This window comes from Micromys minutus (assembly GCF_963924665.1).
Source record: "Micromys minutus genome assembly, chromosome: 33".
NCBI classification, from domain to species: Eukaryota; Metazoa; Chordata; class Mammalia; order Rodentia; family Muridae; genus Micromys; species Micromys minutus.
The window spans coordinates 2815053-2828377 of NC_137968.1; the positions used below are offsets into that span (position 1 = coordinate 2815053).

Below are 13325 nucleotides of genomic sequence, written 5' to 3' on the forward strand. Positions count from 1 at the left end.
CAATAATAATCATTAGCATAACCACACTTGCGATTTAGGCTGCGGTCTCGATGGGGACCGGGGCAAACATAGAGTCCACTTGTGTCATCTGCCAGAGAGGCTCTCTTGGTGTAACTATTACATCCCCCCAAGTGCCCGTCGAAGTTAGGGTCAGGTGCATCGACGGGTTTGCTTTGTGGCCAATATTTGTCTGGGGTTCCCCAGTCAAGGCTGGCCCCTAAGGCTAGTTTGCACAAATCTACTTCGAGGTCTGGCCAATGGGGCTGGGGCCCGGTGGAGGAACTCATGTTTATGATGTCTCCCGCCTGGTTTCTGACTACCCATGTGAAATTGTAAATCTGGTGTGGGCTGCCCGTTCTTATTGCTCCTGTTTCCCAAACAAGGAAGAAAATCAGGGGGGCCCACGAGTAAGTCTTATCTTTAGAGGGTTTTGAGTGCGTTGGACTCTCCATGTCTCAGGACCGGTTTCCGTGTCCAGATGTGCCGGCTTGGCGTGGGAGGCGTGGACCCAGGCTGCAATCCCGTCTACCTTTAGGGCTGTTGGGGTGGTCAGCAGTACGGTGTAAGGGCCCTTCCAGCGTGGTTCTAGATTCTTAGTTTGATGTCTGCGAACCCAAACGGAGTCTCCAATCTGGAATTGGTGGGGTACCACTGGTTGGTCCAGCTGCTCCCTGTAGGCCGCCGCTAGAGGTCTCCAGACTTCGTTCTGTACAATCTGGAGAGCCTGTAAGTGAGCTTGGAGAGAGGGACTATTAGTGGAACTTGAAATGTCAGAGTTAAAGAAGTTTACGAACGGGGGCGGTGCCCCGTACATGATTTCAAAGGGAGTGAGCCCGTGGGCTCCTGGAGTGTTCCGGGCTCGGTATAAAGCTAGGGGCAGTAGGAGCACCCAATCTCTAGAGCCAGTTGCAAGCGTCAATTTGGTTAAAGTCTCCTTAATGGTTCTATTCATTCTCTCTACCTGCCCTGAACTCTGGGGTCTATAGGCACAATGAAGTTTCCAATCAATCCCCAGCAATTTGGCCACCAGCTGACTTACCTGGGAGACGAAGGCAGGCCCATTATCAGTCCCCAGTACCTGTGGCATCCCATATCTGGGGAAGATTTCTTCAAGCAGCTTCTTGGTCACCACTTTGGCTGTCTCAAGCTTGGTCGGGAAAGCCTCGACCCATCCAGAGAAGGTGTCCACAAAAACCAGTAAATACTTGTATCCATATAGGCCTGGTCTAACCTCAGTAAAGTCTATTTCCCAGTGTGTCCCTGGGCGGTGCCCTCGGACCCGCACTCCTTTGCTGAGTGGTGTTTTCCCTGCGTTGACTTGGGCACAAGCCTTACATTTGTCTGTGACGTCCTGTAGGATGGAGTCTCTCCCCAGCAAGTACTTGTCGTGCTCCTCTCGATCTAGCAGGATCTTTATCTTTCGTGGACTGAGATGGGTCAATTTATGTAAATAGTTTAACATTTCTCTGGTATAAGCCATTGGCGTGACAGTCTTCCCTTTCCAGGTCCATTTCTGAGTGGCAGGGTCATAAAGGGCCCCCATTTTGGTCAAGAGTTTCTGGTCTTCTTCTGAGTATCTCCGGGGGCTGTCGGGCTGTACCACTGGGAGGATGGCTGTGGGGGTTTCTAAGGCTACCTGCCTTGCCGTCTCGTCAGCCAGACGATTGCCCCGGGCTTGGGGAGCATCCCCTTTTTGATGCCCAGGACAATGCATGATGCTGAGCTTTTGTGGTAGGAACAGGGCCTTTAGCAGGGCCAGGATCTCAGTCTTGTTTTTGACTTCCTTTCCCTCCGAGGTTAGCAGCCCTCTTCTTCGGTAGATTTCTCCATGAATGTGGGCAGTAGCAAAAGCATATCGGCTGTCTGTGTAGACATTAAGCTTTTTACCTTCTGCCATCCGGAGGGCTTGGGTGAGAGCGATTAGCTCAGCTCGCTGGGCGGATGTCCCTGCAGGCAGGGCCTCTGCCCAAACCACCCCGTCCTCAGAGGTCACTGCTGCCCCTGCTTTACGTTCTCCGTCCTTGAGGAAGCTGCTTCCGTCCGTGAACCAGGTCACATCAGCATCTGGCAGAGGCTGGTCTGTTAGATCAGGTCTAGTTCCGTGTGTTTCTGCAAGAATCTCAAGACAGTCATGTCCTTCGGCAGCCTCTGGTAATGGAAGCAGGGTTGCGGGGTTCAGGGCCACTATGGGCCCGAACTGGACCCGTTCTGCGTCTAAGAGTAAGGCCTGGTAGTGGGTCATGCGAGCGTTCGAGAGCCATCGATCAGGTGGTTGTTTGATCAGGGCTTCTACTGCATGTGGTGCTCGTATGGTCAGGGGCTGTCCCAGAGTCAATTTTCTAGCGTCTTTGGTTAAGACGGCAATGGCTGCTATCATCCTGAGACACGGGGGCCACCCTGCAGCAACTGGATCAAGTTTCTTTGAGAGATAGGCCACGGGGCGGCGCCAAGGTCCCAAGGACTGAGTCAGTACCCCTTTAGCATGACCCTGTTTTTCATCAACGAACAGGTCAAAGGGTTTAGCTAGGTCTGGCAGCCCTAGGGCAGGGGCTGTTAGGAGGGCCCTTTTGATCTCTTGAAAAGCCCTTTGTTGGTCTGATCCCCAGACGAACAGGGTCCCTGTTTTAGTGAGTGGGTATAGGGGAGCAGCCATTTCCGCGAACCCTGGGATCCACAAGCGACAGAAGCCGGCAGTCCCCAGAAACTCTCTCAACTGCCGAGGAGTCTTGGGTGTGGGAAGCTGCATGACAGTCTTTTTCCTGGCCTCGGTTAGCCATCTCTGGCCTCCCTTGATCTGGTATCCCAGGTAGATAACCTGCTTTCTGCACAGTTGGGCCTTTTTAGCTGAGGCGCGGTACCCAAGATTTCCTAAGGTCTGTAATAGGGCGCGAGTCCCGCCTAGACACTCTTGTTGAGTGGCTGCTGCCAACAGGAGGTCATCTACATACTGTAACAGCATCAATTCGGGGTGTTGGATCCTGAAATCTGCTAGATCTCGGTGTAAAGCCTCATCAAACAAGGTGGGGCTATTTTTGAACCCCTGGGGGAGTCTCGTCCAGGTCAGCTGCCCTGAGATACCTATCTCTGGGTCTTTCCACTCAAAGGCAAATAGGGGCTGGCTATCAGGGTGCAGCCTTAAGCAGAAGAAGGCATCTTTTAGATCCAGCACAGTATACCAGGTATAGGAGGGCGATAGCCCGCTCAGGAGGTTATAAGGATTAGGCACGGTTGGGTGGATGTCTTCTACTCTCTTGTTTATTTCTCTAAGGTCCTGGACTGGCCTGTAGTCCCCTGTCCCCGGCTTCTTTACGGGGAGCAAAGGGGTGTTCCATGGAGACCGACAGGGCTTTAATATCCCCTGATCCAAGAGTCTTCTGATGTGAGGCTTAATTCCCTCTCGTGCCTCCTGGGGCATGGGGTATTGCTTAATTGAGACCGGAGTGGCTGATGCCTTCAAGGAGATAACCAGTGGGGCTTGTCGATGCGCTAGCCCCATTCCTCCGGTTTCGGCCCAGGCACTAGGGAAATCTACTAACCAGTTATCTGGAATTGGGGTCGGGGTGTCTGCCGATTTTTCTGATTCATGAAGTTTATACTCGTCTTCTAAACTTAAGGTTAGAATATGTAGAGGCTGTTCCTGGGGTCCTGTAACCCGTATTCCTGACCCTTCAAAATGTATGTGTGCTCTAAGTTTGGTCAACAGGTCTCTCCCCAGTAATGGATAGGGACATTCAGGCACGTGAAGGAAGGAGTGACTCACCTTCCCAGTGGCCAGGTGAACTTTGCGGTTTGTGGTCCAGCGATACCTTTTTCCTCCGGTGGCTCCCTGGACCCAGGCAGATTTGTCACTCAGCGGTCCGGGGTCATGTGTCAGGACCGAGTGCTGGGCTCCCGTGTCTACCAGAAAGGTAACGGGTTGCCCCCCCACATCAAGAGTTATCCGGGGTTCAGGGGGGGGCTCCTGACCCTGACCTCCCTAATCTTCGAGGGTCAGGAGGGAGACCGGTGGCTCGGATCTGCGAGGCCCACGGGGTCGCTTCGGACAATCCCGCAGCCAATGTCCCTTCTCTTTGCAGTATGCACACTGGTCCCGATCCACTGGGGGCCCTCGTCGTCCCCTTACCTGTCTATCCTGTCTCTGCCCTGACACTACGGTGGCCAACAACTTACTCATTTCCTTGTATCTCTTACGGTCTCTTTCTTTCTCTCTCTCATCTATTTCTTTTTTAAGTCTTTCCTCTCTTTCTTCCGGAGTCTCTCTCTTATTGAAAATCCTCTCTGCTTCTCTCAACAAATCCCGGAGGGTGCTCTCCCTCAGACCATCTAGACGCTCTAACTTTCTCCTAATGTCCGGTGCCGACTGCCAGATGAAGGACATCGATAGGCCAGTCTCTTGCCCCGGGTCGTCAGGGTCGTAAGGGGTGTACCTCCGGTAGGCCTCCTTAAGTCTTTCTAAAAATGCTGAGGGTGTCTCCTCGGGTCCCTGCAAGACTTGCTTTACCTGAGCCAAATTGGTGGGGCGTCGTGACGCCCGCTGGAGACCCGCTATGAGCAACTGGCGGTAGAGAGTTAGGTGGTTCCTACCTTCTTGGGTTTCAAAGTCCCAATTTGGGCGACCTAGGGGAAAGGCGGCATCAATTTCATTGGGAAGGGTGGTGATGCGGCCGTCTAGACCTCGAACCTCCTTTCGTGCCTCTAGGAGGACCCGCTGACGCTCCTCCGAAGTCAGCAACGTCTGCAAGAGCTGTTGGCAATCGTCCCACGTAGGCTGGTGGGTGGCTAAGACAGACTCAATTAGAGCAGAGAGCCTAGAAGGATCTTCAGAGAAGGAGGGGTTATTGTTTTTCCAGTTATAGAGGTCAGAGGCCGAGAAGGGCCAATATTGTAATCTCCCGTTTCCTCCCAAACGGAGCGGGAAAGCTCCGGAAGAGGAAGGGGCCTCAGCCTGAGGAACCGTTGGTTCCCGTCTATTCCTCAGGCGGGCCGCCACCGGTGAGGGTGCCTCGGACGCCTGGCGGCGAGGCGACCCCTCAGTGGAGTCGGGTTCGGCGGGGGGTCCTTGGTAGGGAGGAGGTTCTTCCGTAAGAAGATCGACGAGGGGCGAATCGTCTGGAGGTAAAACCTGAGGTGGGGGTTTCTGCTTGGGGGGATCGGTGAGGGCGGGATAAAGAGAGGATCGGGAAGGGGGATCTACAGGAGTGGGTTGGAGTGGAGGAGGCAAGGTGGGGGCGGACGGGAGAGGAGGTCTTGGAGGAACAAACGGCTTAACCCACGGCGGGGGATCATAAGCCAGTTTTTCCCAGGTAGCAATGTAGGGCACTTGGTCCGGGTGCCCGTGTGGTCCAGGATGCATAATAACAGCCTTAAGCCTGGAAATGACTGAGAGGTCAAAAGTCCCTTCCCGCGGCCAGCCCACATCAAATTGAGGCCAGTGACCCTGACAATAGGTGGTCCATTTTCCTTTCCGAACTTCCACAGAGAGATTGTTAGCGGTGTCTCGAACCTCTTTCCAATGTTGTAAAGTAAGGCTCAAAGGGGTGGTGATGGTCTGCCCCATGTTAAATCGAGTTTCAAAGAATACGAGCAACAAGACACACAGGACAAGACTTAAAACACAGAGTTTCGCGGCGCGGCTCCGGCGCAAAACCGAAAGCAAAAGTCCAGACGGAGTCGGAGGAGATGGTCTTTCCCTCGGCTCCAAAACAACGTATCCCTCAGATAAAGGGGCTGCTCCGAACAGACCCACGCGGGTCTGAGTCGGCTGGGCCACGAAACGGACCCCAGATGCCTCTGAGACGTCTCCCAGGGCTGCGGCCGGGAGTCTGAGCCCGTCGGCTCCTCCGCGGATCCGCCAAATCAGAATTCAGAATTCAAGGTGGCCAACTGATTCGGACGCGAGCGCTAGGACATACGACAGACAGGACGAACAACAATCTGGCCGGCCGGCTTACCTCCCGAGATGGGTCGGTGGTCCCTGGGCAGGGGTCTCCGTATCCCGGACGAGCCCCCAAATGAAAGACCCCTACAGGTGGTAGTCTTTCGACCGAGGGAGACCCTCCCAAGGATCAGCGAGACCGGGCTTCGGATGCAAACGGCAAGAGGCTTTATTCAGATACACAGGTACCTGGGGCGTCCAAGTCGCTCGAAAGACTGGCGCGCCGACAGGTCGGGGCAGTGGGTTTTTATAGGGCTAGAGAGCGGTAAGCGTGGTTACAGAAGCGGGAAGCATGGTTACAGGGTTCTCATTGGTGCATTTAAATGAGGACAGGTTCAAACAGGGGCCAACCCACCCTGTTCTCGGAATTTTCCACTGAGTGTTGGCTTGTTTTTCTTATCTTAAGGTCAGGCTGTCTTAGTTCCCTATTTTCTCGCCAGATGGCTGACCACAGATATCTTGTTTGGCTTAGTTGTAACTTGTTTGTCCCAAACTGACCTTGCCCGGAACTCTAGTTTCTCTTGTATGCGTGCCTGGCAGGCCTTGCAAAATGGCGTTACTGCTGTTTAGTAGAAACTGGTGGGTTTCTTCAGTCATGGCAATGCCAAGAAGGCAATGTTTTAATAGCCCAAGTTCTCTGTGTAAGAGCCTGGTTTCCTAAGACTGAGCATAAGGTGTTGTGACAAGAATGTAAAAAGTCCCCACATCTACACACACACACACACACACACTTGAAAATTATAAAACTTTTCTTTCCCCTTCTACATAACCTGTGCCTTTTCCCTCTCTCTGTGGATTACCGGAGATAACTTGCTCCGGACACTTGCCGCCAGGGTACTGTCTACTAGATTTTGCTCAGATTGTCCCCAGCAAGCATTCAGTGACTCAGTGTTGCCCTCCAGATCAACCTCCTTGGCACCACCCACACCCCGAACTGGACCACTTCCTTCCTCCCACTGCCCCGTGTGTGAGGCCTTTCCCCACCTTGTCCTAGATAAGGGTCACACTCAGCTCTGCCCAGCTGCTGGCCAACATGGTGAGCTTCTTCATCGGCAAGTTCTAACACGGTCCTGACCCTGCTTCACCCACTTGGTGTAGAGGGTTTAGTCTCTTGGCCCTCTGCCACACCTCTCTGGTAGCCGGCGCTCAGTAACCCGCAAAGCTGGCACATGAATCAAACATTTTGTTTTCTTTTACCATTAAGTGATAAACCCTTTGGCAAGAAGTTACCAATTAGCACATCTGAAAACAAGGAGAAGTGATTGACGTTCTAGACCGACTGACACAGGCCTGGTTTCCTCCTGTTGTTTCCTATAATTGGTGTGCGCCACGCCTCTCACGCTCAGAAGTTTGGACAAGAGCCTCGTTTGTAAGGCAGCTTCCTGAGGTGGACCAGGCCCTGACTGTCTGCGCCTCGGGCTATTCTAGATTGGAGTTTAATAGACTAGCATTTATAGCTTGGTTTGGCCTGTCTCCAGCCCCAGGTCTGCGGCCCCCATTAGCTAGTTGCTGTGTTTTTAGGACTTCATGAGCTAATCGACATCAGGTGGGCAGCTTCAAGTCCCTCACGGCTGAGCACCTCTACTGTGGACACAACCAGATGCCCCACAGAACCTGTCACCCGCTGCCCTGCTGTGACTGGCAGTCTCTGTGCTTCCTAAGAGGAGACTGAGATGGGACCAGGCCTGTGTCCAGGGGGCTGGCACGGGAGGAACCTGGGGGCGTGCAGAGGGCCTGCCGGGAAGGGAGGAGGGCCTTAGCTTAGGAGCAATGACCTTAGAGTTGTGTTCCCAGCCAAGGAATGTGGCTCTGCTAGTCAAGGCTGACCTCTGTGTAGGCTGACCTACTTAGGTGTTTTGATACCTGGTGACCGTCCTACCAGGTACCCAGTGGGATGCTTTTATTCTCAGAGTTTTTTCATTTATCTGTTCATCCATTTACATCCTGATCTCAGCCTCCCTCCTCTAAGTTCCCCTCACCCCCCCCCCCCCCCCCCCCCGTTATCCTATCTCTGAGAAGGGGGAGGTCCCTGGGTATCAACCCACTCTGGCATCTGAAGTCACTGCAGGACTAGGTACATCCTCTCCCACTGAGGCCAGACAATGAGACAGCCCAGTTAGGGCAACAGAGTCAGGGACAGTCCCCACTCCAGATGTTGGGGGACCTGCATGAAAACAAAGCTGCACGTCTGCTACATATGTGGTGGGGGGGCTAGTCCCAGCCCTTGAATGCTCTTTGGTTTGTGGTTGAGTCTCTGGGGGCTCCCAGTGGTCCAGTCTGGCTGAGTCTGTTGATCTTCCTATGGGGTCCCTCTCCCCTCCGGGTTTAATGCCAGAGAAAACATGTTCAAACATGGATGTATTTCAGTCTGTATGAACAAGAAATAGTTTATTAGTAAAATGTGGAACTGACTCTTCTAGCTCCAAAGACTGCATACATTTTTTAAGAGGTTCCCTATTTACTGTTCAGAAATAATCTTTGCATTCTAAGGATTTCCATGAACTCTTTTTAAAAAAAGATATTTATTTAATGTATATGAGTGCACTGTAGCTGTCTTCAGACACACCAGAAGAGGGCATCAGATCCCATTACAGATGGTTGTGAGCCGCCATGTGGTTGCTGGGAATTGAACTCGACCTCTGGAAGAGCAGTCCGTGCTCTAACCACTGAGCCATCTCTCCAGCCCTGTGTGAGCTACTGCCAGATAAGTGGTATTGTAAGTCAGACTCTGAAAGAGAAGCCAGGAGTCGTGTCTCACACCTGTAATCCCAGCAAGGGAGATGGAAACAGCAGGATTCGGAGCTGTAGGATCCTAATCCGCAGAGTTCGAGGCCAGCCTTGGCTACACTAAGCCCTGACTCAAAAAACCAAACCAAAGCACAAACAAAAACCCACCGCCACCAAAATCAAACAAAACAACAAACCTGGGAAACCTTTTAACGTGAGAAGATATTGTTTACAGTATTTAATTTTCTAAGGAACTTACTTTAAATTGTGTGTGCACGTGTACACCACATGTGTGAGAACCTGAGGAGCTGGAGTTACACAGGAGGTTGTGAACTGCCTCACGTGGATGCTGGGAATCAAACTCAGGTCCTCCGGAGGGGCAGTACATGCTCTTCTTAACAGCTGAGCCATCTCTGCAGCCCAGGATCTAAAAACTGTGTGTGTGTGTGTGTGTGTGTGTGTGTGTGTGTTTGTGTGTGTGTGTGTATGTGTGTCTATGTGTGTGTGTGTGTGTGTGTGTGTGTGTGTATGTTTGTGTCTATGTGTGTGGTACCTAAGGAGGTCAGAAGAAGGTATCAGATCCCCTGTAACGGGTACAGGAGTTGTGTAGCCTTCCTATGTAGTAGGATGTCGGTTGTAACCACTGACCGACTCTCCAGTCTGAAGGTAGATGTTTATGTATCTGTGGAGGGCCAGTGTTTCCCAGAGGTTTGTTTCCAGCCTCACTCTTGGGAGTTTTGGGGGTGCACATGAAGCTCTGGCCCCTCCCTCCTCGGCTTCTCCACGATTTTAGTTTGCATCTATTGTGCCTAAGCAGAAATGTGAGAAACAGCGTTCTAAAGAGGGTTTTTCAGCAACGAAGCAAAAATTCCAACCACATCATACTTCTGTTTGTCCAGAAGGACTCTTGGAGTTATTGGAAACGCACACATACACACACATGTGCACACACACACACACACACACACATACACACACACATGCGCACACACATGCACACACCCCTCTGGACAGCTGCCCATTTAGAATGTCTGGATAGGCTAAAGCTGCCTGTCATTTTCTGCCTCTGCTTCCTGTTGCCGTCCTCTGACAGACTTGCCCACCGACCTGAGCAGCCAGCCTCCAGGGCACCCTCTTTCCCTGTTCGCCACACTCATTTGTGGTTGTGGTTGGAGACTGTTTTCCAGACACAAGTTCACACTCATTTCCTATGTCCGGGAGTAACCAAGAGTGTGTCCCATTCTATATCAGTTGACATTCCAAGCTTGCGCCGCCTCGATCAGATCTGTGGTGTCTTGAGCAAGCCTGCTGGGACGGAGGTGACGCGGGTGTGGCAGGGAACACCGCCACAATCTCGGTCTCACAGACGAGACTTATCCTTAGTGACGCTGGACGTGCTTCATAGATTAAACAGTGCAAGATGAAAACTCATGAGCAATAAGCAGTTGCAGGCTTAGCCCTTGATTCTCTCCTGGTGTGTTACACACACACTTTTCATAGTCAACGATGATCCGTAGAAAGTACTAGAAAGCTTATTCAGAAAACGTCACGCAAGTTCTTGTGGTCTAGCAGTGAGGCACCTTGTTAAATATATGGATATGGTTAAGAAGTGTGTGTGTGTGTGTGTGTGTGTGTGTGTGTGTGTGTGTGTGCAGTCACTGCACTGGGACCTGCCCTGAGCCCCAGCAAGTCTGTCTTCAGCTGGGATAGCAGGCAGGAGGGCGTGGTTGGTCTTGCGTGCTGCAGGAATCTCCGTTCTTACTTCTGTCCACATCCAGAGTCTAGAAGCCTTGCTCGGGTCTTGGGCCATCCCGGCTCTGTCGGGGGTGGGGTGGGGGGTCTAAGGGGCTGACTCAGTGCTGGGGAGCTCACAGCTCGTTGTGGCCCGAGGACACAAGAGTGGGTTCTAGGACAGTGGGTGGCTGTTTAACTTTGGGTCCGTCTGTCTGATAGAAATGTCGGGTGTGAGGCGTGGGGGTCCAGAACTGCAGTCTGCATTGCTCCGTATAAAGAAAGGAGATTGACATGTAATATCCTCTTAGAGCTCTGGAACTTCGCCCACTCTCCCTGAAGCCTCTTCTGCGGCGAGCAATGGCCTACGAGACCTTAGAGCAGTACAGGAACGCCTATGTGGATTATAAGACGGTGCTGCAGATAGACTGCCGGATCCAGCTGGCAAGTGACAGTGCCAACAGGTAAGCTAGTCTGAGGCCCTCTGGGGTCCGCCTCTGTCGCAGAATCGTGCGACACCCCCTTAAAACTGCTGCCAGTGTCCCCGGTTTTCACTCATTTTCCGTGTGCGCCCCCATCTTCCCAGCTTGATTCCCAGTGACGCCCTCGTATTTCTGGGCTTTATCTCCTTCCGTCTTTATATCGGATTCGACGGAGTTACTTCATCTTTGACAACACACGTGGGCGGCTTCCATGTGTTCCAATCCGGGTGTTAGAAGGTGTTTCCATGGATGTCCAAGTCACACCGACACCAGGACAGGGTCTCAATGGGGGCCGTGAGAGCGTTATACAGATCTCACAGGACTCATGTGTTCCTGTGGATAGATAGCGCATGTGTTGGGGACACCCGTGTCCCTTATGCTCAGAGTGGATGGATGCTTCCTGCACCTGCTCATGTGTCCTTGTAAGCAGATGCCGGGAGGAGGAGGAGGAGGAGGAAGAGGAAGAGGAGGAGGAGAAAGGATGAAATAACTGAGAGTTTGATCTAATTAAAATTCTGACCAGCTCATCTCCGTGGAGAAGGAGAGGGCAAGTGTCTTTAGACTCTAAAGCATACTTTAGTGCATGGGCCTGAGCTCAAACCCTAACAACACAGACTTCATAATGCTCAGCCAAAAAATTTAAAACTATGTAACATTTTCTTTGTTTCTTTTTAATTACATGTATCTGAGCACACTGTAGCTGTCTTCAGACACACCAGAAGAGGGCATCAGATCCCATTAGAGATGTTTGTGAGCCACCACGTGGTTGCTGGGATTTGAACTCAGGACCTTGGGAAGAGCAGCCAGTGCTCTAACCACTGAGCAACCTCTCCAGCCCAGATAACATTTTCTAGTTGCACATAGTAGTATCTGACTCCATTTTCCCAAATTCCCAAATGGCAGCTTCTCAAGAATTCCTGGGCTATCCTGGACCCTGTACTGGTCTTACTGGGCCATGTTTCACACATCTGCAAAGGACAGAAGGAGGATCTCTGTGGCGTGGGCTCTGCCTCTCAGCATTAATGGGACAGTGTCAGGCTGAGGACCCCAGGTCGGAGGGAGTGTCGCACAGTGAGGTGGGTGGGTTGTAGATTGGTGTGTCCGTGTGGCCATGGCTTCTGCAGAGGACTCACTAGAAGTGTGTCTGCCGAGTGCTAAGAGAAGGGTGTGAACACAGCTGGACAGTGAGGACCGCCTGGTCCAGTCATCCATTTTCAGTCCCAGCCTGCTTTGGCCAGAGCTTCCCCTTGGCAGCCACCCAGCTCACTGGAAGAAAGGTACATACAACGTCCGAGCATCCTAAACCCTGGGAGCCCCAAACCTGTGATGATCCAGAATTGGAAACGTTCCGAATGCCCACATGAACTTGAGGTTTAGAATTGGGTCCTGAACCTCAGCAGTTAAGAGCACCGGCTGCTTTTGCAGAGGTCCTGAGTTCAATTCCCGGCAACAGCAAGGTGGCTCATGATCATGTGTAATGACATCTGATGCCCTCTTCTGTCATGCAAGCATGCATGCCAGGAGAGCGCTAATAAACATAAAATAATCTCAGAACTGAGTGCCATCCTAACACACACACACACACACACACACACACACACCCCTTCACCTATACATGTAATTATTCCAACAACAACAGTAGCAATAAAAATCACCAGGCAGAGTGACTTACATCTAGAAGACGGATCTCTGAGAGTTCAAGACCAGCTTGGTCTACATAGCAAGTTCCGCCTAGATATCCACCAGGGCTAGATAGTAATACCCTAACTCAAAACATAATGATGATAATAATATTAATTCCTAAGCCAAGAACACTTTTAGCACCAAGCTCTCCAGGTATTGGCTTTTATTGGTTATCCATGGCGACTCTAGACAAGACCCAGCCAACCGAACCAGGAGGCCTTACCACGTATCACACAGCACCCCACACTGCCCGTCATTGGCTTCCCGGAGGCTGGGATGCCTTGCTCTCCTGGGTCTCTTAGGAGACAGTGTGCTGCTTTTAGGAAACGCCCTGGGCCACCAGCTGCCTCTGTCCAACACTCCCAGGTTTCCTTTCTCAGTGCCCACAACAATGGCCCCCTTTGGGCGTCCATTTCAACTATTACATTTTTTTGCCAGCCCCCAGTGTGCGTGTGTGTTTTACTAAATCAAAATAGATTTATTAGGGAAAGCAAGAACTCCCAAGTGTGGATGGGATGTAGGGGAGGACGGCCCTGCATTGAATTTTTTTTCCACGAGTTCCTTTTCTTGCCATTTTCTAGAAGCTTCCTAAGGATGGGAATTAGGGTGTACCCACCGTCATAGCTGCGGTGTGTTCTGAGGCTGATATCCTAAATTAAAAGGTGTTGAATATGAGTGTGTGTGAGTGTGTTCTCCACCACAGAAAGTTTATGCATCCTCATGTTTGGGGTTTTGCTTTTAATTTGTCTATCTTCTTCCTGGCAGTG

The 13325-nt window shown here is 51.7% G+C and overlaps 1 protein-coding gene across 1 annotated transcript in view; it reads left to right on the top strand.

Annotated features, from left to right (window-relative positions):
* Positions 1 to 13325, top strand: part of SPAG1 (sperm associated antigen 1) — a gene marked incomplete at its 5' end in the record, with an annotated part of 55535 nt that overhangs the window by 31509 nt on the left and 10701 nt on the right. The window contains one exon of the mRNA XM_080909462.1: positions 10705 to 10857. Within this exon, the coding sequence (XP_080765588.1) occupies positions 10705 to 10857 (153 nt within the window). The remainder of the gene's footprint in view (positions 1 to 10704; positions 10858 to 13325) is intronic.